The 27,171-nt window shown below is 43.4% G+C and overlaps 1 protein-coding gene across 2 annotated transcripts; it reads right to left on the bottom strand.

Annotated features, from left to right (window-relative positions):
* Positions 1–22: 22 nt before the first annotated feature.
* On the bottom strand, positions 23–27,171 carry sh2b2 (SH2B adaptor protein 2). 2 transcript variants are annotated; one of them, XR_003593116.1, is made up of 10 exons: positions 26,900–27,171; positions 13,069–14,002; positions 8,344–8,445; positions 8,062–8,153; positions 7,612–7,712; positions 7,357–7,518; positions 6,317–6,519; positions 5,050–5,224; positions 1,064–3,105; positions 23–829 (listed from the first exon to the last, which is right to left on the bottom strand). XR_003593116.1 is itself a non-coding variant. In XM_027998854.1 (9 exons), exons 2-9 carry the CDS (start codon positions 13,969–13,971, stop codon positions 2,771–2,773), a joined length of 2,073 nt encoding a protein of 690 aa, XP_027854655.1. In that variant the 5' UTR covers positions 13,972–14,002; positions 26,900–27,171; the 3' UTR covers positions 23–2,770. The 2 variants fall into 2 exon arrangements, 1 of the variants encoding a protein (XP_027854655.1); XM_027998854.1 differs by having other exon boundaries at positions 23–3,105.

Here is a 27,171-nt window from a genome sequence, read left to right as displayed (position 1 = left end):
GTCTGAATAACCGCACAACACGTCCAATAGAGTCACGTTTTATTCACAGAAATATAAAGTAGTATGTCAATTACATCACTTTGTACAAAATTGCACAGACTCTTCAAAACTCAGTCAGACAACAGAAAGTTCAGCTGTGGGAGAGTTACGTAGAGCAGAAAGAAGAGCGGTCGCTGATATGTGGGACGGGTCGGGGCGTTTTTTCTCTTTCCACTGTGTCATAAAGAAGAACCGGTTGTACATAAATAAGACTCGATAGGAAACTTGTCATTTACATGGGTGAAGGAATAACTGGCTTTCAAAAAATAGGATTCTTATTGGCACATGAGCTGCTCCATTCACCTGTTCGCTGAAATCACATTCCAGGCTCGGTGGCCATACTCGATAAGACACGCTTAACTGTGTGTTTCCAATAAAAGTAGCATTTTGGGGTTTTCTTTCTTTAAGAAAGTTTTCACATGAAACTTTTGCCATTTATAGTCTTTTTGGCAAACTGAACCAAAAAAAGTGTTTGTTTCTGGCCCGTCGCTACTGCCTGTCTGACGCAATAAACTTTGTTAATTTTATTGTCCATACTGGATTTGCAAAATAACCCAAATTAGGTTGTTTTTCAAACTGAATGTTACATACCATGAACGTAAATCAGGTTTTTTTCTTGAAATAATTTGCATAAAACCTCAGTTCGTACAGCAAAACCCCATCTTTCTATTCAAGCATGGCCACCTTGACCACTTTGTCCTAGTCAATACCCACAAGCTTACCTGCAGAGCACACACAACAGTCCCCAACGCTGCCTTTCACACACACACACACACACACACACACACCCCTGCAGGCCCACACACACACACATACACACCTGAAAAGAAAAAAAACACATGTTGCAAGTTCCCCCAAATAAAGCTGGGTTTTGTTTATTCCTCAAAGTAATCTTATGTTAACAGAGAATCTAAACTATAGGTTACCACTGATGGTGATGAGTGTGAATACGGAACCGCCACCAGGACGGAGGAACCCGGAAAAGCATGTTTCAGAAACACCACTGCAGCACACACACACACACACGCACACACACACCATTAAAAATATCTGGACTCTAATACATTACCACACATTCAGAGTAACAACCCGCTAACACGGGAGCCGTCCTGTCCGGTTCATAGAAACTATCTCAAACGTTTTAGCAAAACAAACACCTGACCTTGTGTCTGGGTGTAGTGACCTCGCTGAAACTTTCAAAAACCTTTACAGATGGCATTTTTAACATCCGGTCTTGCAAAAATAGCCATATCCCTCTAACTTTTCCCACAACTTGTCACTCTAAAATACAAACTTTAGTATATTTTAATTGGGGTTTTACGTGACAGATCAACACCGAGTTGTGCATGATTGTAAAGCAGAGTGAAATTCACGAATGCCTTGTATTTATCTACACACATCATCTTTGACCAATGTCCCTGCCCCCGCTGAAGGAAAGAAGTCCCACAGCATGACACAGCTACCACTGTGTTTCCTCATGGGGATGATGTGTTCAGCATCATCATGTATAATGTTGGGCAAAAAGTTTAATTTCGTTCTCTTTCGTTGTCTCTTTCTACTACATGGATCGTGGTGCAGTAGAAAACTTGGAATATTGTTTTATAGCCTAATCTTGATTTAAAGTTCCAGGTTCTATGTGTTTCTTGGTCTTCTTGTTCAGTAACGTACTCCAGCTGTTCTGTGGAGCCTCAGCAGAACAGCTGGACTTAAAATGAGATTAAGTTTTATGCAGGTGGACTGAGGGCGGTTGGCTACAGTGGACTTTTTCTTAGGTTTATCAGAGTAAAAGGGGGGCAGACCTTGAATGTAAAACACATTTTTAAAATGTTTATTTATAAAAATTTAAATAAAGATGTATCAATTTCCTTTCATCTCACAACTTACTTTACTTTGTTTTGATCTAACACATAAAATCCCTCTGACCGAATGTGGAAAAGATCCAGGGCTATGAATACGTTTGCATTGTAGATTTTAACCAGAGATTAAACTCACATTTTTAGGGGATGTTAATCGACGACTCCTGCTTCAGTCTGTTCTGAGTTCAGGCTAACTGTCAGGCACCGAGGCCCCTCAGGCTGTTCAGGTTTAGGAAAAATACCTCTCAGCTAACACAAACACATGTGCTAGCTGTCCCAGTGTTAGTGTAAAGACCCGGAGCCGGACTCTGAAGAGAAAATCCTCGGGGGACAGCGAGGATATCCGGGACAGATTCAAAGCAGCTTTACAAACATTAACAGGATGCTCCGAGGAACTGAGCGAGAGAGGCGGGGGGTTTCTGCAGGGTCATTTCAGACTCTCAGTCCTCTGGCAGGGCGGCGACACCGGTTCCGCTCCTGAGGAACTGTGGGTAAGGCCGAGCAGAAAACGGACAGAGGAAGTGAATCGAAACCAATAGACTAAATCTGCCTGCAATCATCCACACCATCAAGTTTTTCTATTTATTATAATTTTTTGTGCATCTTAACCTCTTGTTCTGTGTCCGTTACCCACGTCCTTGATATCAAGCCAAAAGAGGAATTTGTTAGCATGAACAGGCCCTTTGGCATCATTTGCTTCACAGGAAATTTCCCTGGAACAAAAATAAGCCGAGGAAATGAGGAGTGATTTGGATCAGGGTTTTGTTGTTATTGTTGTTTCTTTAAATGTGCGGAGTTGTCCTTGACACCTTGTGTTTTCAGGACGTAAACAAGCCAAACGTTTTTTTTGTTAGTTTTTTTTTTAGGATGGTTGCTTAGTAGAAGGAGTACTGGTTCTCCACGGCGCGGGCCCTGCGGGTCCCGTCGGCGTCGTGGTAATCCTCGGACGCTCCGCTCGACGCCTCCAACAGGCGCTCGGAGCTGTTGCTCCGGCTCTGCAGGCCGCCGCCGCCGCCCAGCCCTGTTCCGGGGTCGCTCCGGGAGAGGGATGGTAGGGCAGTGGGCGAGGACGAGGTGCTGGAGGACAGGGGCCCGTCGGACGAAGGCCCCACAGGAGCGGCAGTTCCGGGCGGGTGAAGGGCCGGCTGGACGGGATCCGTTCTGCAGGACGCATCCCGAGGAGGAGTGAAAACCAGAGGCACGGTCGCATCTGTGGCAGAACAAAGAAAGTGTTTTAAAAAGTGGACACGTATGTAGAAACGAAACAACAACTCTGGTCGCTGTTCGCTGGTCCTCCTGGAAAGTCGGGAGTAAAAGGCTCCTTCATGAATCGGCATGTAAACACAGGCAGTGTGTGCCTCCTTTATTATCCCTTCTCTTAGTGGGCAAGAACACCAACAACACTGAGGCCAAAGACATGCCTGAGCTGCGCATCAATACGGCCTTTTACACCTCGAATGAAACCCTCGCTTTATTTGCATGCGAGCGAGTGGATGAGTGTGTGTAGGACCCGCGTTTGGAAAAACAGAGGGCCTCTTTGTGACCGTCGGGGTCTAGTCAGAGTCCAGGCCTGCATGCAAAACTTCAGCTGTATAATTCCCCTCCCCTTACTCTGCTGCACAGAGGGGAGGGGGAGCATTTATCCAAGCAGGGCGGTAGGATGAGGGAAGGTCAAAATCTGCCATCCATCAACACGAGCAGCCACCTGCAAGTTCCTCCTGAATTGCATTTAGGTGGTTAAAGAGATTTTAGCTGATATACGTCATTTGAAATCACATTAAGGTCCAAACAGTCAGTGGCTATTCAGGACGACCGACGGTCATGATAATATGCAAAAGCTCTACAAGAACAGGCTTCAATGTGCTTTACTCGGATTTTATGCAATTACAATGCAAAGCAGAGCGTAAAAATGGAGTGTAGGAGAAACGATACGTTTTTAGAATAATAAAAAAAGAAACATGAATCTCTAGATTATTTTTAGAACTCAATTTGTTCAAAGTCTTTTAGGTTCATCTTCAGCAGCTTTGCAAATCTAGAGGTGAAAGTTTTCATTAATTCTTCTGTGCAAAAATCACTAAAAACTCAGTCCGATTGAATGTATAGAGTCTATAAACATCCATTTTCAAGAAATCAAGTCGGGACTTTGACTGGGTCATTCTAAAAAATATGTCTTGATATTTACCGGGGTTGTCGAGAGTCTGGCTAGTTTGGCCCAGATGGTTGATGCATATGGGTACTTTTTTTTTTTTTTAAAGGAATTTTCACCAACAAAATAAAATCTTATAAAAGTATTTGTCTTCTTTAAACGGGGAGCTATTGTGCATTTTCCAAGTTCATGGTGTCATTTTGTAGCACAATCAAGTAACTTTGTTACCTTCATTTGATATGAAAATGCTACATATATACAACATGACTAGAAAAGAAATTGACCTTCACAATGCGACGCCTGGAAATTGTGTCTCTGTCTCTTTAAGAAGATCCTGTCCTTTCTGAGATGCCTTCAGCACCACAACAATGCTTCTCAATATGCCTTTTACGATCATTCATAGGAGACTCAGTAGAAGGTCATATATTGTGCCAGGTGTTTGCTAAGTGCCGCTGCCACTAGTCTGGAGGAGCAGAGTGAGATCTTTAAAGCACTCCTGAATGGCTGGGTTGGAGGATTTCTCAAACATGCATGAAAGAATCAAAGCAACACTCCAGCTATGTTTTTGATGAGGGAATAACATTACGACATTACGTAAAGCTCAAAGCTGATTTTACATAATTCCCCCGTCCCCTCTAACAACACATTACTTTTATTATTTTTAAGTAGGACCACAAACATCGCCCTTGCTTTATTTAATGTTCTCCTTTTCCGATCAGCTGACTTTATCCCTATCCTTTTTATTCACAAATTTTCTACAGTAAATCTCTGAGCCCTTTTCCTAACAGCTGTATAATGTACAGACATTAACTAAACACATAGAGTTAAAAAGGAGTTATTTTGTTGTTTTAAGGGAGCTACAATACTACTAAATACCCCATTTAGGTTATATTTTGTACAAAAAGTGGGAAGCAATCAATTATTTCCCTCAGTATGTGGTTGTGACTACACAAGATGACTTTTGTAAGACCCTCTATGTGGCCTGCTCAAGTCTGCGTGTCGACATACCTGCAGCGGAGCTTCGCTGAACCTGCACATACGAGCGTAACGTGATGTCGGCCGATCCGCCGGACTCCAGGGGAATCGGGTGGGCATGGAAGTGTCTCAGCATGTCCGTCACAGTGTGGAACCACAAGTGGTGGACGTGGCACTGGCCGTTCTCATTAACGGACAAACGTAAATGCTGCAGGGAGCAGAGAGAGAGAGAGAGAGAATGAACAGAGAACGTTGCCAAGGTAAAGAAAAGATTTTAAAATCAGACAAAAAAAAGAAAAAGGAAAGAAAATGGGCCAGCTGATGCACAGAAACCCGGACAGAGGACACTATCTTAAGAAGCGCCTTGTTGCGGGAGAAGAGTGACAGCATCCCGAGGCTGACACCAGGGGAAATGATGGCAGCTGACACTTCCTCAGCACCGCCGACTGGCAGGATGTGATGGCCTGGGATCACGTTACATAAGAGAGCAAAGAGCTCTGATGTTACAGAGACTTTCCTAGGAAATGACAACTTAGCTAGCTGTCAGCTGCAGAGGCTAAAAGTATTGGGTTAAATCTGTTATTCTGGATGCCTAACGTCAATTATCCTAATTAAACAATACATTATTAGGGTTTTGCTAGTTTCAGGACAGGCTTTCAGGTTTCACCAACTGAAATGTAAGACTTTTTAAGAACATTATGAATGAAATTTAAGACCTACATCCCAACACAAATGTACAAGAGAAATGCACATATATTTTTTTTTCAGGGGGCCAAAATAGTGAAATTTCTGTTGTCTTTTTGTGACTCTTGGCAGCAAGGCTTTATACTTCTGACCCGTCATATCGCTCTCGACAAACTTTAGCCTCGTAGGGTTGAGCTTTTTTTTCACATAATGTTTGCAACCTCATATGGTTCGGCAACAGAATTGATCCAGTAGCGAAGATGAATGCAAATAAGTGTATACTTTCCCATGATACATACAAGAAAGCAAGCTAGCTGGCTAGTTGTTACTGATGGCTTTAACTGCCTCCAGACACAGGAAGCAGTGAGTGACGACGCCTCACTGCGACTCAAACGTTTGTCTGATACAAAACCCCTGTAAGAGAAAACCTGCATCGGCAAAAAATGTAAGACTTGTCGTAAGCATACATAAGGCCATCGTACATTTTCTTTACTCAATTGTTTTAAGGTCTTAATTTAGATGAATGAATATAAGACTTTTAAATAATGCACAGACACCCTGAAAGAGATGACAGAATCCACCATTTTAAGGTGCTCCTGTCCTCACAAGGTCTCACCTTGGCTTTGCCCTGGAAGTTGAAGGTGAGGACGTACTCGCCCGGCCGCGTCTCGCTCTGACGAATCACGAAGAGCCCGTGGCTCCTGGTCCCACCTGCAAGCACCAGCTGAGCCGCTCGAACACGAGACAGAGTACCGTGAAACCATGGGTAACCTGCCAAACTGGCATCGCCCTCTGGCTCCTTTGTTCCTTCGCCACCACCTGAACAATGTCACAAGTTAGTTGTTTCTTTTTTTTTGTATGGTTTCTTGAAAAAGCGTTCCAACAATTAAACGTTATGTTTTCGTCATGTCACATTGACAAATTAATTGTATTTTATAGGTTTAGCTACGTAATAGGTGAACAGATATTAGTTCAGGTGTGTCCAAAGGGCGGCCCGCCAAACTTTGGAGAGATATTTTAGGCAGTTAGACTATAAAACATTGTAACAATCTTTGACAAACAACTGTTTAATCCATTGACTGAAAAATGGAAAGAGTATGACATAACTGGAACCTTAACAAAATGATTGCTTCCTGGAGGCAAGAACTCAGTTTAGGTTTTAAATTTTACCCAATTGATAACGTTCGGTTAACGCTATAAAGCTTACCAGAAATCGTTTGTGCTGTAAACGAACAGATTCTTACTGTGGAGAAGAGACAGTTCTTCTCTTCTGTTTCAGCTCAGAAGTACTGAGCTGAACAAGATGGTTAATGTTATTTCGATATTTGGACGGACTGAACGGCTTTTTTCACTTCCTCCGCTGCCATTGCTAAATCTACAGGCAGACTACAATACTAAAACAGCGCAGAAAATCAACATCAATCATGCACGTCTTCATCTGTTCGCTGACTGCCCTGGTATATATCAAATTCACCACAGGAACCCATTTCAATGGGAGAAAGCCCAAACAGCTGGAGATGAGAATCAAGTGGAATAACCAACCTACTCAGTCACATAAGATCCCAGTAAAATACATAAAGTTTGCAGTTGAAATGTGACAGATTTTCAAGTGTCGGCCATATTTCTGAGAGAAAAAGCAAAGCGGCGTTCTGCTACCTGCAGAAGCGTTGGAGCTCTGGGCCTCTGCGGACTGCAGGAAGCGCTCTAAAGGCATGTGTGAAGGGTGCTGAGTGAAGGGAGGCTCCCTGCATCGAACTGAGGGGGCGCTGTAATGATCTGATGCTGTGGGACAGGACCTCTCTGGAGCACGATACACACCTAAAAAAGTATATATAAATCAGGACCTTTTTTCCAGCATCAAAGCATGTAAACACTGTTCAAAGTGCAGCGTAGAGTGAAGTCTCAGCTCACCCTCGGAAAGCAGCTCGCAGCTGCAAGAGGCCACCATGGAGCAGTCTTTGGAGGCCTGACCGTGAGGACATGACGCCAGCTCGATGTCATCGCCGCTGTCTCTATACACAAGGAGGCAGGTCAGAGCAACCGCAAGAGCGTATACACAGGAGCAAACAAACATTAGCCGTACCCTATCAGGGTCCTGCGCGCCACCACTTCCTGCAAACGCCAAAACAAATAATCTTTCTGTTTACATAAGGACCTGTGCCGACAAACGTCCAACTAATCCAAAAAAACTGAGCGGCACAAACCTGTCCATGTTTGTTGCTCAAACAGCCTGTCAAAAAGTCCAGTAATTGGATGATTAATGACTGTGTGTGTTTCCCTTTCCCCTCTCCGCTCCCCTCCTCTCCCCTCACTTCCTCCCTCCGTCTTCAGTCAACAACAAATATTTATCTGCCAGTTTACCCGGGGTCTATGCAGTCCTGGATATCAGCAACCCAGGAGTTTTTCTGCAGAGAGTCGATGGTTTCCAGGATGTACTCCCCCCCATTCTCCACCTGTGAAAGCAGCCAAAAACATCAGTCACACACTGAGCTCCGTTCACTGCATCATATCGCAGCTCTGCCTGTTTTGCAAGTGACCTGTTCTCCAGCTTAAAGTCACCTCTGTGCTGCCGCATTTCTCCCCATTTTGGGGGCATTTTAAGCGACTCGGTTGGCGTAAGCGTGGAGCTTGGGCAGAGTGTACCTTCAGAACAAAAGTGTTGTCCTTGTCGGGCATCTCCAGCGGCATGGTGGTCCTCACCTCCACGATCGCTGAGAGAGGGATGCTCACTTTAGGCTTTGAACACTAAAACCCAACAGACAAACGGACTCGTTAAAGCTCACACGTTGTTCTGCGTGCCTAATTAACAACAAGATAAAGATAGTCTAGATTTTTTTTTTTTTTAATAATTTGCTGCTGATTTAGAATTTCTAAAATTAGATTCGCCTGAAAGAAGTTAAATAAAAGTCGGACCCGTTTCCAGTTTACTCTAGTGTTGATTTGGATGGACGGGCAGACAGTAGAGGTTGTGGACTTAAAGTTTTACGATTGTGATAACAATAAAAAGTGGCGATATTAACTATATAATCCTTTTTTTTAAAATCCCACAAGCAGATATTACAACATTCACATATGCGATACATCTCTTTAGGACTCAAATCACATGACGAAGTGTGTTTTGTATCACTGAACTACACACAGCAAACTAAACTAAACCAACAATACGGTCAGGTTAAACTCCATCAACTGGAAGTTATTGTGGCAATCAATCAAAATTCTTATCTTGATAATAAATTTATCACAATAAATTATAAAAGACACAATAAATGTCCCTAATGGATGGATGGATGCACAAATAGATTGATGGACGAATGGCACTAACAAAAGTTTCTGGAAATTAATTTAAAAAAGAAATTCCCAGCTCTTCGGTGTTGAAGGAAAACACAAACGCTTCTCTGAAAACAGTCAAGAAATGAGTGAACCAGCAGCCAAACACCAAAGAAAAGAAAGTCTGAATCCCTGGAAGCTAAATATAAAGAAACAACTTTGATCCCATAGTTACAGTTTTAATTCTCTTAAAAACAAAAGCTTTCCCTTTCAAACAAGTCGACTGTAAAAGCGTGGACCCGGTAGTTAGAGCGCCACATCTGCAAATATAATTAAACCAATGATAGGAAGAAGGAAGAGCAAAAACTCTGCTCTGGGCCAAGTCGGTCCGTTTTCCCTCCGTTTCCGGTTTCCCACACTTCATCCCAGCAATCTCTCCTGCAGGCTGACAAATAAAACATTCAACAGGACAAGTTTACCAGAGCGACGACACGGGGAGGGCAGGTCCCGGCAGGCCCTCTGCAGAGCCACATGGTAATCTTCAATCAGAGTCCGTGAGCATGTTCAGGGCAGCAAATGGCGTGTATTTTGTGCGCATTTATTTGCGTGTGTGTGTTGGGAGGGGGAGACGGAGCAAGGAGGAGGCTGAGCGATTGTCTGGCAGCGGCTTATCAGCTGATCTGTCTGGAGTAACGCTGCACTCATCTCAATCTGCTTGTGCAGCTGGCTGCCATCCACACCCACAATTCCCTTTTTTATTTCCTGGACCAAATGTCAAAAAAAATAAATAAATAAAAATCACTTCCTGTATTAAACTACCCTGTTTGGGGTGAGACCAGCCTCTAAGGGAACCGTCTCCTTAAAAGTGTCACTGGTTCTTATGGGCCGAGGTAAAGATGAGCAAAAAGGTCTCAACCTGTTTTTAATGTGTTACTGCATGGAATAATGCAAGATAAATGCAGGGGTTTGTTTCTGCTCTGTTTGTGATATCAGGCAGTTCTATAAGGTTCCAGGGGTTTCCCACAGGGTTACACATCCTCCACCATACTTAACCGAGGGCATGAAGTGTTTTTCATTCATGTTTTAATCGCTATTCTGACTGCATGCAAGTAGGAGCAGCTGTCGTAGTTATTTCCTGAGTTATGAAACGCACGTGAAGAAAACTGATGATTTTACTGGGATTTTTACAGTTGCAACAGGTTTGGTAATGGAGGTGTCACAATTTGTTTTGTTTTTTATGTTTTTCTAAATTCTTCAGGGATAAATTATGATGTTCTGACACAATACTAGTTTATTTTATGACTTTTTATTCATCTATGTGAGAGTTGGTCCAATAAGAGAAGAAACAATCGTGCTAAAAACATCAAGACACCACGAATGAAAAAGTGTGGGGTGGCATGCAAATAATACATTTAGGTAACTTTAAGTTTTAATTTTAAGAACTCTTACAAAACATGATCTCAAACTTTAGAAGATATTTAAGATGGATTTGTTTTATTATAATAATTAATATTCTTGTAAAAATGTGTTACTCTTGAATGACTTTGCCCTCAAGACTGCATTTATCCAACAGATTTTCCTTCCACCTAACTTTCCGTTAATATTCCTGGATTCAGCAATCTAATCAGCCAGCGTCATTAGCAGTTCGATTCTCTACCCGTCTCTGTCTGTCGTGTTCCTACGTGTGCTGTGAAGCGGAGTGAGAGTGTGCGGCATCATGACGCAGACCGTCGGCGCTGCGTTGCAGAGGAGCCGGCAGATTGATGACCCCTGGCAGGAACCGGGGACTCGGCGCGAGTGAGACTTTCATGAGTCAGTTTATCTCTCCAGCACTTCGGAGCGACCGCTGTTGTGATTTGTAACACGTGAATGGGACGGTGGTGATGAAAGACGTGTGTGTTTAATGAACCTGCCGTCCAGGCGGCAGATTAACACCATGAAGCTAAATTATTCCTCTTTATTTGTTCCTCTTGCGGTTCTCGCTGGCTGGGCAGAGAGTGAGGTCACCCTCTAAACTATTTTTGGTTCCTTTTTCCTGCTTGTCCCGGCACCTGGCTCGCCCAAGATGGGGAAGCAATCAATGTGAACATGAAAAAGAAACTCTGAGATCCTCTTGCCTTATAAAAATCAATGAGGCCGCCTCTGGATGTCTCTGCAGCCTCCCTCCTTTTCCCACCTGTCCTCACCGCTCTGCTGCCCCAAGCAGCCGCTTCCACGTCCCCACCAGCCACGATCGAAGGACAGCAGCAGATTTACACGCACTCAGCCGCACAGCCTCCTGGCCTACTAAAGGTCACGGGGCAACGATGTGGAAATCCCATGCAGCCAAATGCGAAAGGTGCACACATGCTCAGGAGCGTGTGGCTGTGACCCGCGCTGCAGCGCCGGATCGCATAGCTGAATTTTAATCCGGCATTCAGGAAGGACTGCAGCTCCCGCTTACTGTCATCATTGATTTTTTTTTTTTTTTTGCTCTTCTACACTGCAAAAACACAAATCTTACCAAGTATTTTTGGTCAAGCTTCTAGTCTAAATATCTTGGTACACTTGAAATAAGACAAAACTAACCTAGAAGTAACTTTTCAGCAAGATATATTAGTTTGATTTAAGTCAATAACTGCTTAATATTGGTGAAAAAAATCACTAGTTATATGTCAAATAATCTGCCTGTGAAACAAGACATATTTCCTATATTATAAGATAAAATGTCTTGTTCCACTGGCAGATTATTTCATATATAACTACTGCTTTTTCATCAATTTTAAGGAATATTGACTTAAAACAAGATCCTATATCTTGATAAAAAGTTACTTCTAAGTTAGCACACTTCAAATAAGTCGAAACTAACTTGGTAAAATTTTGCGTTTTTGCAGTGCACTTAAACCTGAAGATAGTAAAAATGCACAAAACAGAGATAAATGGTATTTGATGATATTAAAGCTGTCTGTATGGCATCCCCGTAAAACAAAACGTGTAAAAAAAACCCCATCTAGAATAAGAAAATGATGGAATCTTGATTTTCCCTCACAGTCAGATCATCATTTGGTGACATAATCTATGTGTGTGTTTTATGCGTTATGGTACATTGCAAAGGGAAGAGGGGCTGCAGAAGATGTTGGTGAACAGAGCAGAGGCAAAACCTGATCACCAAGAGTGAGTCTAATCTGAGAATCTGCTGAAGATAGGAACATGCTACGGATTAAGCACAACAACTTAGGTTTTATCTTATGCACTGAATAAATGTAAATGGATGTAAATTCAACCTTTTAAACCTCGCCAGCAGGGCAACGCCACAAGTTGCAAGCCACTCTCTTTCAGTTCTGTAATGGTAGAATACGCAGGGAAAGCGCACGCGGACCGTGATCTCAACGGATCGACTTGTGTGATGTGAAAGGAGGAAGTGATCCAGGAGGAGAAGATTCGTGGATTACAGTGGATTTATCATCTGAAATGGATTTTAGTGTTTGTCAAGGTCAATGAAGGAGATACCAGTAAGGAGAGACTGTACTGGCTGCTGCCGCTTCGTCTCTTAGGACTTCTGAGCGAAATAAAACCCAAATAAATAAATAAAACGTTTTCCATAAAATGCTTTAGGCCAGAAGTTTTCAAAGTAGGTGAGACAGAAAATATAAACATGCACCTCAACTCAACTATATTGTCTCTCTTATTTCGGTAAACCTTTTGCAGTTGCTTCATGCTATTTTCATTCATGTTTCACTGGTGTTGTAGGTGTTGCTTTAGCTATGCGTAGCACCTCATGATATAATGATTCAGTTGCCATTATTTTTTACTTTACTTTAGTACATTCCCCCATTAAAAAGCTCTCTTTACAGACAAAACAGAACCATGGGAACAAAAGTGTAAATAATCATGTTCATACTTCCTTCTTTTTATTAAAAATTTTGCTTGGTTCAGACTGTCACTCACCATCATCGCTTTAGCTACTAAAAATCGATCATTGTTTCTCTCTGGCATGAGCTTGTTGAAGTTGGCTAAGTGTTTGCAGTTGCTTTTTCTGGTTTATTGTTCTCGCCTTTTTTTGAGATGATATACCTGAACCAAGAAACTGACTAGAAAAATGTGCCCACGACATCAGCATACCTTTGGAGGAACGTAGAACTCTAGCAGGAACTTTTCCCCACCGTCCTCCCGCTTGGTCTTCCTGAGCAGCAGGCGGCACTTCTGCCACTGCGCGGCGCCCACACAGTTCGTGTCGTCGGCCACCATGTACCTCAGCGCCCCCTCCCTCTGGATCTCCAGCAGCTCAGCCTTGTGGCCCTGGGAACTCCGGGGAAGCCTGAGCTTCTGGGACCACTTCTCGCTCCCTCCCGCCTCGCCTCCCGCCCCGTTGGCCCTCCTGGCTCCCGAGGGGGCGTCGGGCTCCGGGGAGGCCCGTCTGTGCCACATCTCCTTCACCCCGTCCACGACACACAGACTCATGTTCCTCAGGGAGAAGCCTTTCTTGAAGCGAGCCTTTGGGTGGCTGACAGACACGTCCTCTGAGCTGCGCGACTGTCCCAGAACGGACATCTTGTGGTTCTGCGAACCCCTGGAGGAGGTGCTGCCGCCACCGCCTCCCCCGTCCATCCCTCCGCCTCCACTGTCCATGCTGTCCAGAGACTCACTCGAAGCCCCAGTGTCTTTGCGCCGCTGGTAGAGGTCGTGGCCGTAGGTCAGCGGGCAACCCTGGATTCCCAGGAAAGGAACGATGCTGTACTTGGTCGCCGCGTTGCAGCCGTCCTCCCCCGGAGAGGACGCCCGTTTCTCCTTGGCCTGGGTCAGCGCCGCAGAGAAACACTCAAGAAAGTGGTTGGCGAAGTGCTGCGAGAAGCTGGCATCGGCGCCGGGCGAGTCATAGCACGGGTTCTCCGACAAGAAGCGCTGGAACTTGTCGGCGAAGTCGGCGGCCGAGGCTCTGGCGTGGAGCTCGCAGAACTCTCTCCAGTCGGGCAGCGGACACGAGGAGGAAAGCTCCGGGCTACCGGGCAGCACCGCTCCGTTCATCACTGGGCCATGCCAACCCACCGAGGAGAGGCTGAGGAGGAAGAAGAGGGAGAGACTGTCTGTCAGTGTGGATTAAACAGAAACAAGAAAGAGAAAACGCTGGCCTTGGATCACATAAAACAGCTGGGGAACAGCCTGCGTGTGAGATGGTGTCAAAAGGAAGAAGCAGACGTGTGAATGGAGCAGACTGTGGGCCAGCTTGCATGTATCACCAAGATGATATTTATAAGAAATACAGAAAAATACAATTCAAATTTGCTTGGTTTATTTGATGGGTTTTCTTTTTTTGTTTGTTTGGACAGTGAGAAGATGCCCGAACCAGAAGGCGCCCAGTGAAGATGCTAACTCCACACAAAAGAACCCAGGATTCAAACCCAGAACCTCCCTATTACCAAAAATCTGTATTTTAGTGCTCTGTTAGATCTTATTAATATAAGAAATGCACTGAAAATGCTTTTTGTGCTTGGCTGCCTCTGATGGGTAAGCTTGCAAGCAGGAAATCTCTCATCCACTCAGACAACATGGGCTCTTAACAGGTCATGCTGACATCACTTGGTGTGGAAGTTGTTACTGAGGGTTGAGAACTCTAATTTAGCAAACGCCAGAATTACTGAGGATTTTAAACATATAGAGGAAGCGTCTAGAGAGAAAACTGTATTTTCAACAGGTACTACAGCTTTTTAAACACAAAGTTAAACGCTAACAGATAACCAGAAGCTAATACAGAGACGTTTCCCTGTTTTATCACTTTAAGGAATCTAATTTTATCTTTCATAGAACATGTTGAATTAGGAAATGTTGAACCCTAATATAAAGAATACAAAAACGAACAGAGAAGGCTTCTTTAAAAATGAATAAAAACAGTAAATGACTAGATGATATAAAGATGAAGCACAAAAGGTCTGAGCGAATAGCTATCTGTACATCACTGTAATTTATTTTGAATATATCTTAGAAAATGAATGCCTTGCCGTGTGGCACACTTCTATTTTCAAGTTTAAAAAGTTCTGTAATCTGTCTTGTAAAATAGAAAAGTTTACACTTCACTTTTATTTTAGTTGGCTTTTATTTACTGATGCCTCTGAAGGACGTTACTGTCCTAGTAAAGTTTCGACTGTTCTGACCTTTAGGATTTTATTTTAGAACAAAACAAACAACACGGTTAAAAGATATTTAGATTCAAGTAGATCACAGACAATTTTTAAAGACATTTTTATGTTTCCAATTCAATTCATGCTGAGAAAAAAAAAAAAAGCAAAAACATTGTTATTAAAAATCTGGCCATCTTGGAAGGGGAATAATAATGTGTTGAACACGCCCTCGTCAGGTTTCCCATCAGTCCAACAGGAGACTCAGTGAAACCACAGAGATTCAGAGGGTTCTGATCCAAAAACATCCATCAGTTCCAGTTTATGACTTGCATCATTATGTCCTCTCCAGTGCTTGTTTTTATTTTATTTTTTTAAAACTTCAAGACAAAAGTTGCTGACATCCACTGTTTCTTCCCTAACATGCTGGTTCGCGTGAATCAGCTTCTTCTCCTTCCGGGCTGCAGCTCTGCCAAATCGCATCACATCGTGGACTAAACTTTTCGCTACACTGGGAATCTAACACAAAGCCACAATGACGCCATGTCAGCGGCAGCATCCACTCAGACATCCGCACACAACCCATCCTCCATCTTCCCCCTCTCTCTACAGCTGCACATCAGCGCCTAACGCAGCGTCATCCTACGGTGCCAAACGATCCGACGCATGTTGGTTTTGATTATTCCCCCTGAATCACACGCATAAGAGGGAGATGTGGCGTGAGCGGACAGGAAGGGGGAAACGCGCGGCGGGGCGGCCGGACAGAGAGATCAGATTATCTGAGCTGTTTGAACTCTGAAAACAAACGCATCGTTCCAGGGACTTCTCCTCATGATGCTTCTGCGGGAGTTCCAGGGCTGATTGAGGGTTTTAATAGATTAAACATAATGTCTTTATAATGACAACGCCAGTCTCTCTTTTGTTTTTGTTTTTTTCTCCCCGAGATTACAAGATGGGATAAAAACAACAGACCGGATCGGAGGAGGAGAAAGCAAACGAGAGCGCTTCCAGCTCTTTGAGGATCCATTTCTAAGCTCAAAAGTAGCTGGACGCTGAGACCTGGAGCCAAAGTTTCAGATGCTTTAAAGGACAGGAAATTAGTGAGATGACAGAACAACAACAAAGGAAATATTTTCTCAGATCGACTTAGTCTCAGGAAAATGAGGCTTCTCTTCTTCACTTCATCTTAGCTTTATTATTGCTGTAGGATTATGACTTTAGGATAAGGTTTGCAAACAAATGACAAACATATTTGAGTATTGATGACAGCTTCAACAGAGTGGACCCCCAGTTTTCACAGGGTTGGCCACCCACTAAACACTGAAATCCAGAAACACTTGAGATCCTCTCTAAAAATGATTTTAACTGCCTATTTTAATGGTTCACACAGCTAATCTTAACATGCGTTACTACACACAGTGCACCAGCATTTCCAAAGACGCTGGGATTCACAGTCTTCCTTATCCTCACTTCAGCCAATCAGTGTCGAGGAAAATAAATCGCAATCCTGGTTTGGTTGCTTTGGAAACGCCAGCGTCAGGTAGCGTTGTGTCTCAGTGTTTCAGCTTTCCAAGTTGAGTTTTATTTTTTGAAATAGTTCCTACGCTCTACAAAACATACGGCAAATATGTGGATGCATAAAAACTGACCCGCAAATAGGAAGGAGTCCACTTTACTTGAGGCTTCTAAGGTGAATTTTACAGTTAATATACTGATTTTTATACTTTTGAATAACAAACAAAACCGCTTTATGTGCCATATGTATTTACAACTCTGGCAAATGACATCTTTGTTATGAGACAGACGACTCAACAAAATTATAAGTCGGGTTACAGCCTTTTTGTGTGAGACTGGCTGAATGTCTTATTGACATGCAGAATGTGTTTTCACAACCCTCGAAATATATCAGCCCTCAGTTTCTGCTTTCCAAGCTTCCCTTATTAATTTTACACATACTGATATTTCAATAATGATATATTATGCAGCCCTAATAAAAAAAACTTAGTGATTACTAGAGCATTGATGTAAGAAGTGGGTCAGAATTCTTACACAACAATATGATAGATATTGTTTATGTGCCAAATGTGCAATTACTAATCCCTTATTCTCTGTACTGTTTACCCAAAAATACAACAACTTGACAGACAAATCTGCATCTTGGAGTCTACTTAGTTTTCCCCTCAAGACTTTTCTGACACGCGTGGAAACTCGGTTTTCCTCCCGTGACCGTAGATTGTTTGAGTGAATCACATTTAGCCGCTGCGACGTGATTTCAAAGGCCGCTTGCTCCGGCTGGCTGGGCGGTGAAGCCACATGAGTGAGCCGCTCACACGTTTCCTCTTATTTTGCGCCCTGAAGCTTGAATCATGACACGAGGTCCAGAAATAGAAGCAGTTACATTATCAGTCATCAGGTTACACAATCCCATCCCAATAGGTTTCACACACACACAGAGGGAGAGACGGAAGGGAACAAAATGCTTTTCATTTTGGGATTAATACCTAAACAGAGAAAGATAGTTTTCTTCTCATTCAGGAATTGATGAACTCATTCATTAAATGCTCCATGTATTCATACCCTCAGGCCACACAAGCTTTGTGAGCCAAACTGCTAATCATCATGCAGTAATAATCACCCCCCTCCCTAGCTGGTGAGAGTGAATGTTGGGGTGTGTGTGTGGGTGTGTGTGTGTGTGTGTGTGCTGCTGATGCTGGGGAGCAGGTCAATACCCATTCAGCTATTTAAAAACCTGCACTCGGCCAACTTTCCACCCATTCAGCAGAAAAACCCAGCACACGACGAGGTGCTTCTGAAACTCCTGCCCTTCCTCGTTCAAGGATATTGAACCGTCCACTGTCTCTCTCTCTCTCACTCTCACACACACCCCCACACACCCACAACACACGCACAGTCATTGAGTCAGCATGAAACTAAAGCTGTAAGGCTCTGGAGGAAGTGGACAGCATTATGGTTTTCTGGGGCTCAGCAGACTACTGAGGAGGCAAACTGGCATCTGGAGGAAAAATGATGACAAAGAAGGCAGGAGGAAGAGGAGCAGGAGGGATGGAGGTGGAGAGAGAGGTGGCTTCTGGGTCCACTTTTCCACATGTTACTGCCACAAGACGTGTTTTATTAGGATTTTGGGTAATAGACCAACACACAATAATGCACAACTGTGCACAAAGGTAAAATTATAGATGGGTTTTCAGAACAAAAATGGGAGAAAATTGTGCCTTTTGTTGTACTCAGTACTTAGACACCCCTAAATAAAGTCCAGTTTCCTTCAGAGGTAGTTTGTACAGTAACTCACGCAGGCTTCCTGTCCAAAGAAAAACAAAAAGTTGTAATCTGGATTTAACAAAGTATATACACAAAAAATTAAGAGACAACTTAAAATGATCATTTTCTCTGATTTTATTTTTTATAGGTCTATGTTTGAGTAAAATGAACTTAGTTTTTTATTTTATTTTATGAACTACTAACAACATGTCTCTGAAACTCCAAGCAAAAGTTTAATATTTATTTGCAGAAAATGAGAAATGGTCAAAACAACGAAAACGATGCAGAGCTTTCAGACCTCAAACAAGGCAAAGAAAACAAGTTCATGTTCATTTAGAAACAACAATACCAATGTTTTAACTCAGGGAGAGTTCAGAAATCAATATTTGGTGGAAGAACCAGGAGGTTTTCAGTGGGGTTCAGTGCAATGGGCTCTTAACTTTTTGCAGAGCTGTAGATGTGAGCCTCCTATTGGATTGTTTCTGCATGGGCTGTTATTTTTCAGCAGGCAACAAGTTATTTAACATCAACTGATGCAATAAGCAGCTTCTCAATACTCTAAACAACCATGTCTGAGGATGAATCCTGCATTTCTGTAAAAGATGTTTGCTGTGTAAGAAGGGCCGAATCATTAATGCATGAAGCAGAAGCAAAATCTGAAGAAACTACTACAAATTGGGTTGAGATCTGTCTGTCACATTATTAAAAAATGGGAGGATAGCAGGGAACCGTCGCCTCTGAGGAAGAAATGTGGTTGGACAAAACATCCAGAACGTTTGGTCATCTTTTAAGCATTCGGTGAAATAGATCTGATAGAGCCATCATTGGAGGAGCTGCAGAGACCCACGGCTCTGGTGGAAGTATGCTGTGTTTACAACGCAATTTCTGGTAAGCTTCATTGAGCTGGTGTGTTATATACGTCACATCCAAACGTTAGCAGTCGGGTAAAATCAGTTCCATTCATTTCAAACCTCAACAGAGTTCAGTCCAGGCCTCCAGCTAGCAATCGAGTCTCAATAGTAAAGAAAAGCAGACATACTCGGTCTGCACGAAGCATAGCGTAGAAAATAGGTTTGTTTTTTTACCAGGCTGAGTAGATGGAGGTTCTGGAACAAACGCCGCCAGGTTAGCACGAGGATTACTCTTGTCGTTTCATTCTTGATGTAGCAAGGACAAAAACAAAGGTTGGTCATGCTTGTGCAGGTGTGAACTCAAAAATTGTGGTCTTTTATTTTTTAAATATCCTCAGTAAACTTTCACTTCCTTCTGTTTACATCTGTGGTAATATGTCTAAGAGGCTGGTTTTAAGTAATGACTATCACAAATTTTTACACAGGAAATAATTAAAACAAGCAGCCATCTCATCCCTATTAAAAGAGAACAATTAAAACATAGAGCATCAATGCGTAGAACGAGCTCTGGAGACGATAACGCTGTTTTGGCAGATTGGCAACAAATTGTGACGCTGCACAATTTAATGCTGGTATATTGCCCGCTCCCAGTGATATTAACATGTTTAGAAATGAGAGTAAGGTGGGGGGGTTTCCACGTGTAAAGACGAGGGACGATGTTTAAACCCAGCTGCTAAAACAATCAGTGAGTTTGTGAAGGTGTAGGAGACGAGGGGAGCGTAAAGAAAAGCAGACACACTCCAGGACGAGAGGCAGCGGAGATTCCCCACATCAACACGAATCCCTTCAGAGTTTTTCAGCTCCACTGGACCAAAACCAAAGAGGGGGAGAGAAAAGGGCAAACTGAAGGCGAGTCGTGGGGAGGCTGAAGGTGTACGCGGTCCAACCTTCAGGCCTCAGAAACCCTCCCGTCTTCCTGCATAAATCGCCTATCTGTTGTAACAATCTACCACTGCCGAGCCTCTTCCTCCTCGTTTTTCACCCAGGGGAGTGGGGCAGATATCTCTGTCAGATAGTCGGGAGTCGTGTCTGCAACAGAAAACTGAGTGGGGAGGAGAGGAGAGAGACATCGCCGCGCAGGGACAGCGATCAGCTGAAGCCCGCAAAACACATCGTACAACCACCGTTCCCTATGCGAGAACACGAGAGAAACGACCATGCTGCAGGCTCCTGCGGGAACACTGAAGACGACTCGGCCTCCGTCACGCGTAGGAGATGCGCGCAGGTGTGTGTTGCTGAAGCTCGGCACCTTTGCAGAGGTGAACAGTGCGCGCGTGCAGTCACAGAGTCGCCTATGTAGTCCATGCTGCGCGCCGCCTCGTGCCTGCAGAACTCCCTCTGTGATTGGCTGATGAGGGTGATTGGTGACGTTGCGCTCTCACCTCGGGGAGTTCAGGCCTAGCAGCGTTTTCCAAGATTAGCCCGAGTCACAGCACGACACGCGACCTCGGAGCACGCGCAGTGCAGCACAGCGACGTACAACATCTCCAACACCGTAATAGTCGCGTTAACTAAAAGCCTAGCACAGGTGTAAATAACTAGGCACGCGCCACCGTATGACATGCTGTTAATCGCTGTAATAAAACAAATCTGTTAAAAGTAGATTTAGACAATGGAGAACAAAAGACCAATGGGCATTTTGGTTGGAAGTTTTAAAGGAGCCTTAGAAGACCAAACTACTGACAAGCTTTGCTGCTAAAGACATTATGGCCTCGTTTCCACGGGGCGGTGCGGTTCAGTACGGTAGTTTATCGGTTTCCAGTTTATCGGCTACAGCGGAGCTAATGGTGTCCCACAAAACAGCCCGTTGACTGGGGGAGAGACAAACATCTCGTCAAGCATGACGTTACGTTTGTTATCACACTAGCAAGACGCCACCTAGTGGTGGCGTCTTATACCTAACTGTACCTAACTGTCGATACAATTAGGTAAAATAGCCAGCCTAACTGTATCGACCTGCTACAAACCACCACATAAATCTCCAGTTTTATCTCTATGATCTACGATCAATTCATACTTTTGATGCTCATTTGCATCTTGTTGACAGTATGAATGTTTTTGTGCTCTCATTTGTTGTTGTTTTTATCATTATTGGATTATTGTGAGTCACATCACGTGACCCGTCTAATTGAAAACACTCGTGTACAATAAAAGGTGTGTCCTTCATGCAAAGAGGGTTCAACACGAAAGCCATAACCTGTGCGAGTCTCATGTTGTCACGTTGAACGCTGTGCTGAAGGGTGACTCTGCTAACACATCTAAAGTATATTGTTCAACAGATCTAATAAGATAAGAGAGACGACAATGTTTAACAATGAAAGATAATAGTTGTAAAGGATGCATGAAATGTGGTGTGGTTGGGCAAAGGAAACTTTTTGGTGATATTATATATATTATGAATCATATATATTTGGTGCTGATATATCGTGCATCCCCATATTTTTTTTCAAACCTGGCTCCCTGGAGGTAAACAATTTCATTGCATAAGAGGATCTGATATGAAACCTTTATAGAGTAGCTATGTAGTAGAAAAGATGCACACTTTCTTATCCTGATTATTCTAACAGACTTGCTTCTAAAAAGTCTATAAGAAAAATAAATTTAGTCTTGTTTTTCAGACGTCATTGGCGGCAACGTTAACATAAATCGATGACAGAATGGAAAACTGCCTGGTTTCACGGCCATATTGCAACGACAACTTACTTTTTTTTTTACATTTGATTTTAAGTTATAGGACAACACAAAGTAGTGAATGTTTGCGACAACAGCACGTGGTTTCCGACATGTTTTAAAGATAAGAATTGTGGGAACTGTGGTTTGATATTCATTCTTTATTCGGAAACCCCAAAAGAAAATTCAGTGCAACTACATTCGGAGGTCTTCTTTAATAAACAATGTATGTGCAATTTAATCTCAGACGTCATTAGGGAACAAATCATACCATCATACAGAGCAAGAATCACAACAGACAAGTCAGGTTTTAGAACATCATCTCAAATTTTGGACATTTCACAAAGCATTGGTCAGTCCTTCATCTGAATGTAGGAACGACAGCAATCCCCATGAGTGGGTGATCAAAGACAGGAGTCATGACGAGACGGCACAGGAGGGGTTAAATGTGGCAGCAAGAAGAAAAGCAGAAATGGGGGTCAGCTGAGATAAAGTTTTAGATCTGCTGCCTTCAAAGCGGTCGCTCGGTGACCTTTAACCTGATCGCCGATAACCTCGTCTCTCCACAATGAGCCAGAACGTCGCGCGGGAGAGTCGCACCATCAGAAACACATGCAGACAAACGGAGGATTTTTCTTTTTCGTTTTTTTCCCCCCTCCCTCTGGCACACAGACGGACATCATGAATGGGATCCAGCCCCGATCCAGACACTGATACACCCCGCTGCATGCAGCCACTGTCTCTGTGCAGGAGACCATGGGCGTGTTTACAGTATGTTACTGCAGGCCGCAGATAAGAATCCAGACATGATGAGGACAGGCAGATTTTCCCTGCACCAAATTACCTAAGTGCTTTTCCGGTTCACCTGCGATGGGGGCAGAGAGGGATTTCCGTCCTCTTCCAATAACGTGGAGAGCAGAGCCTCACCACACACATATTAAACACATTAATTAGCCTCTCCAGCCAGACCGTCGTCTCCCTCTCTCTCCCTTTCTCTGGCGAGGTTTGACGATGTAAGCGTGGAGTGAGCTCAGGCATCCATATGGCAGCCGGCGATAAAGGACGAACTGCGTGGGAGATGCACATTGCACCGCTGACTTGTATTTCCTGTCTCTCACCCACCAGGTCTAACTGATTTCGCAGACGACCACGGGCCTCTCGCAGAGCCGGGCGGAAACAGAGAAACGCTCCAGAACCCCCTTTATGTTTCACTAACCGGGATTCAATTTGGCTAATGTAGAAAACAGCAACAGGAAGTCGGTTCAGTCGCTTTGTGTGACATCCCCTCTTGTCTTGGTTTATCCAGCATTTTAACATTTTTTGTTGACAAAATGTTTCACTTGTGATATTTTTAAGTAGAGTGCATCCATGTTTCTTGAGGCTTTTTAGAGGATTTCAACTTATTTTTGTTTGTTTTTTTTAAGTGCATATGCTTTACCCTTCCCACGTGAATCGCTCAGGGATGAACTGGTTTTGCATCTGCAACCAATCAGTAACTGGATCTTTGTGCGTTTGTTACAAGCGGCCTGCTACAAAGGTGCAACTGTGAACATGGGGAAAAATGACAAAGCAGAAACAATTTGACAGATTTTAGCAGCAACATGGAGGTTTCAATAACATGGCATACAGTGGATAATCTACTGAGGCACATGTGTCAAACTCAAGGCCCGTGGGCCAAATCCAGCCCGCCATACCTCTTTATGTGTCTAGCATCCCTCTGGATGCTAGACTAAACACTAGTTGTGCTTAAATATTATGTTGTCAATCAAATCAATGCAGTTTTTATCCGTTTCCTGCCAAGTTATCGTGGAAATTCACGCAAAATCAACAAATCTCTGCTCTTTTCTTCTTTTTTTTTTGCATTAATATGCAATTGGGAGTTTATTGCAGATTTCTCTCAAAAACTTTCTTACTTGTACTAATCCGCTCCCTCAGCCTTAATTGATGTCAGATTATAGTCCATGATCTACACAGTGAGTAATAAAAAGTCACACGTACCAAGATAAATAAGCACAAATATCGCAAATTAGTACCACCAACACTTTGACTTTTACTGCAAAATAAATAAATAAAAGAAATCACAAAAAGCATCACAAAATCCTTGAAGGACTGAAAAGATGTTCAAAAGTATTATTTAATTTTAAATGTTGATATTTTATCAGTTTGTGAACTGGTTTCATCAATACATTCTGACACAACCGGCCCTTTAAGAGCATTCATGATCTTGATTTGGCCCAAACCGAAAATTAGTTTGACGTCCCTGAACTGAGGGATGATGGATCCGTCAGGTTCCGGGTCTCTTTGGAGTGTGAAATTTAGCGATCTCTCACAGGACCAACTCGTATCTGCGTTGTGGACATTTTCGCTCATTTTTCCACTCTTTTACGCACCTCAAATGGCACAAGACCTTCTTAAAGTCGGAACAGATTGACCCAGGATTGATACTGAAAGTCCAGTGACATAATTTCCATAGCTAAGCTGCAAAGGTTTTGTGTGGGAACGCATCTACCTTCACATTTTTGTCTGCATGTCAAAACTGGGACTGTGAGGTAAAGTGATCAAAATGATCTGTCTCCAAAAAAACACGCTATGAACTAAACCTTCACAAGTTTAGCCCCTTTACTCTAGAAGTCACTTTCATGAAGATTCAGTTTAAGACTCATATTTCATTCGTGTCGCTTTACTTCCAGTGTTATTTTTTACTTCTGTTCCAGCTTCTTCTTTTTTTATGCTAATTTGATATATTTTCTTTAATAAAATCCTCCTCTCTACTGTAAAGCAGACGTTTACATGACTCCATTAAAGGATGTCCGTCAGGGATCAGAATTGCATTTCCCATATTTTGTTATCTGGTTCAAACAGACATCAGAACAATGAGTAGAAGTAAAAACTTCAGAAAATAGTGTTAATTTTAAATGCATTACAATTCACATTTGAGCCATTTCTGAGGTTATTTATTGCCACAGATGATTAAAATGCTTAAGTTAAAGGACAAATAAACAGAAGCTAGCTAGGTCTGTTTACAGATACAAAATAAAATAAGATGAACTTGAAACAACAGGTGCAGCTGGTATGAAATTATGTCTTGTATCCTCTACTTGTCGGTTTGCTTCATTAATTAAACAACAAGCTACAAAATATGTCGCTGTGGTCTGATGTTGGACAGAAAACGGGTGAAAAGCAGATGAAGTCCAAAGGAAACTTTGAAATAGCTGAAATTTTAGGTGTTTGCAAAACAAAAATGTATTCGAACATTACGCTTCTGTTAGCAGTATACGTCAATATCTAATAACGTGTGATGAGATAATTCAAGGAGGAGTAAATTTGATTTTATCCAGTAGTTTTGAAGCTTCTTATTTGATCATAGCCGTAGCGTCTCATCAGGTCTGTTAGGAGTCGTTGCTGTGGTTACGTGTCAAATCAAAGCAAAATCAAGTGATTTTTCTCGTCGTGTTTTTAGTGAATTTAGAGCAACAAATATCCAAACACGTTCTTAAACAAATAGATTTCCTCCATTGCTTAATGTCAAAACCACAAGGCTACATGTTAGCATAACACCTGCCTGCTGGTTAACAAGCAAAGAGCAGCTGCTCCTATAATAAGATCCAGGGGTTCTAAGTGAATAATGTCTTGGATTATAAATAAAATGTAAAAACACAGAATGGTATCATTTTTAACAATGAAATGGAAGGACGCGCTGTAAACTAACCAAAGATTTTGTGTAACACAAAAGCTTGGATGTCTTTCATTTGAGTTCTTTTGGGTTTTTAACCTCGTGGTTCTGAGCGAAGGATGACAGGATGAGCCGTTTAAAAGTATTATTAATGTGATTAGTGTGATTTTTTTTTTTTTTGAATGTGCAAAAAGATGCTTCTAAAGATATATAAACACAAGGCTATAAACACATGTCAGGATGGATCGGTGTTATCCAGGTATTGATTGTAAAATTCGGGATCAGTCTTTAGGTGAACATCGCTCTCTGTGGGAACCAGGGGGCAAAGGTCAGCAGGTATCTTCAGGACACCCATCATAAAACTCGTATTTTCAGCTTAGAATAACCAACCTCACATTGAAATTAGTCAAACCGAGTGATGGTTCCCCCGTGGTGACAGCGCTCTTACACAAACTGGACAAGTTTCACTTGAATCCCCCTCCAGATCCCACACGCCCCGATTTCCAGAGAGCAACGACGCAAACGCTTCAGACCACGGAACCGGATCCCTCCAGCTGACCGGCCTGTAAACGCCTCCCAGCCAGCAGGGGCCTCCTCGGTCATGGAGAGAATCAGACACATTAGGGCTTCATATTAACTGTCTGTCTGCTGACACACGAGAGAAAGTCAATAGCAGGCCTGAAACAGGGCCGCTGCGGGCCTATTTAAAGCCCACAGTGGGTCGGTGTGCAGCCTGCGCGCTGCTTGGCTTCATGAATGGGAGTCGGCGGCAGCCTCCTGCTGAATGGCTGACAGCTCCCGGTCCGGATGAATGGGAGCCCGAACAAATGACTGCGGATCATCCGGAGCGGGGCTCTGCTGCACAGAACATCCCACCAGGCCGGACCGGACCGGACCACACCGTGCTCCTTCAATTAAGCCTCCTAAGTGGATTATCGGAGAAGCCCCTGTTTCTCTTTTTACACCATGACCCCCTCCTCTCCCTCTCGCTGTTTAATGCCATGCAGAGCCCGATGCGCACTCTCCCCCCATCGGTCCTCACCCCCCTGCTCTGCTCTGCTCTGGCCCATGGCACTCGCTTCCCTGCCATCCGAACCCGAATCTTCCCGCAGGTTTCCTACCGCGGACGCTGGACGAAGCGGGTGCAACAAACAAGCAGATTATTCACGAATCCTGCATTTTTACCATCAGCATTGTTATTATTGTTGTCCTTCAGAAAGCAGAGCGCGGTTCTCTCGTCGGGAGATAAAGAAGGTGTCGGGATGAATAAAACCAGGTCCAAACGCAGCAGCAGCAGCAGCACTCACCTCAACACGCTTTCATAGGATCTCCGAGGCGATCCCGGTGTTTTCCAGTGAGGATGTTCAGTCGGTGGTATCAGCCATGGTTAGTCTGCCCCCATCCCCGCCCCTCCTCTCCCCACCGGCTCGTCCGACGCTCTCCTGTCCGGTTTACAGGAGCTGAGCGGCGGCCAGCTCGTCCTCCATCTCTGCACTGAGCTGCAGCTGCTGCTCAACACCGGGCTCTATTGCTCCACAGAGCCAGAAAACCAGCAGGAGCTAAAACAACACACACACAC

Source organism: Xiphophorus couchianus, chromosome 18 (genome assembly GCF_001444195.1).
Source record: "Xiphophorus couchianus chromosome 18, X_couchianus-1.0, whole genome shotgun sequence".
Classification (NCBI taxonomy): domain Eukaryota; kingdom Metazoa; phylum Chordata; class Actinopteri; order Cyprinodontiformes; family Poeciliidae; genus Xiphophorus; species Xiphophorus couchianus.
The sequence above is the reverse complement of the archived record's forward strand: the minus strand, read 5'-3'. Positions and strand labels throughout refer to the sequence as shown.

Coding starts and splice junctions, on each gene's coding strand:
- sh2b2 (XM_027998854.1), bottom strand. CDS start 13,971: ATGAACGGAGCGGTGCTGCCCGGTAGCCCGGAGCTTTCCTCCTCGTGT. Junction 6,520..7,356: donor GAGCTCCAACGCTTCTGCAG/GTAGCAGAACGC, acceptor GACATTGTTCAG/GTGGTGGCGAAGGAACAAAG. Junction 3,106..5,049: donor TCAGCGAAGCTCCGCTGCAG/GTATGTCGACAC, acceptor GTTCTGCCACAG/ATGCGACCGTGCCTCTGGTT.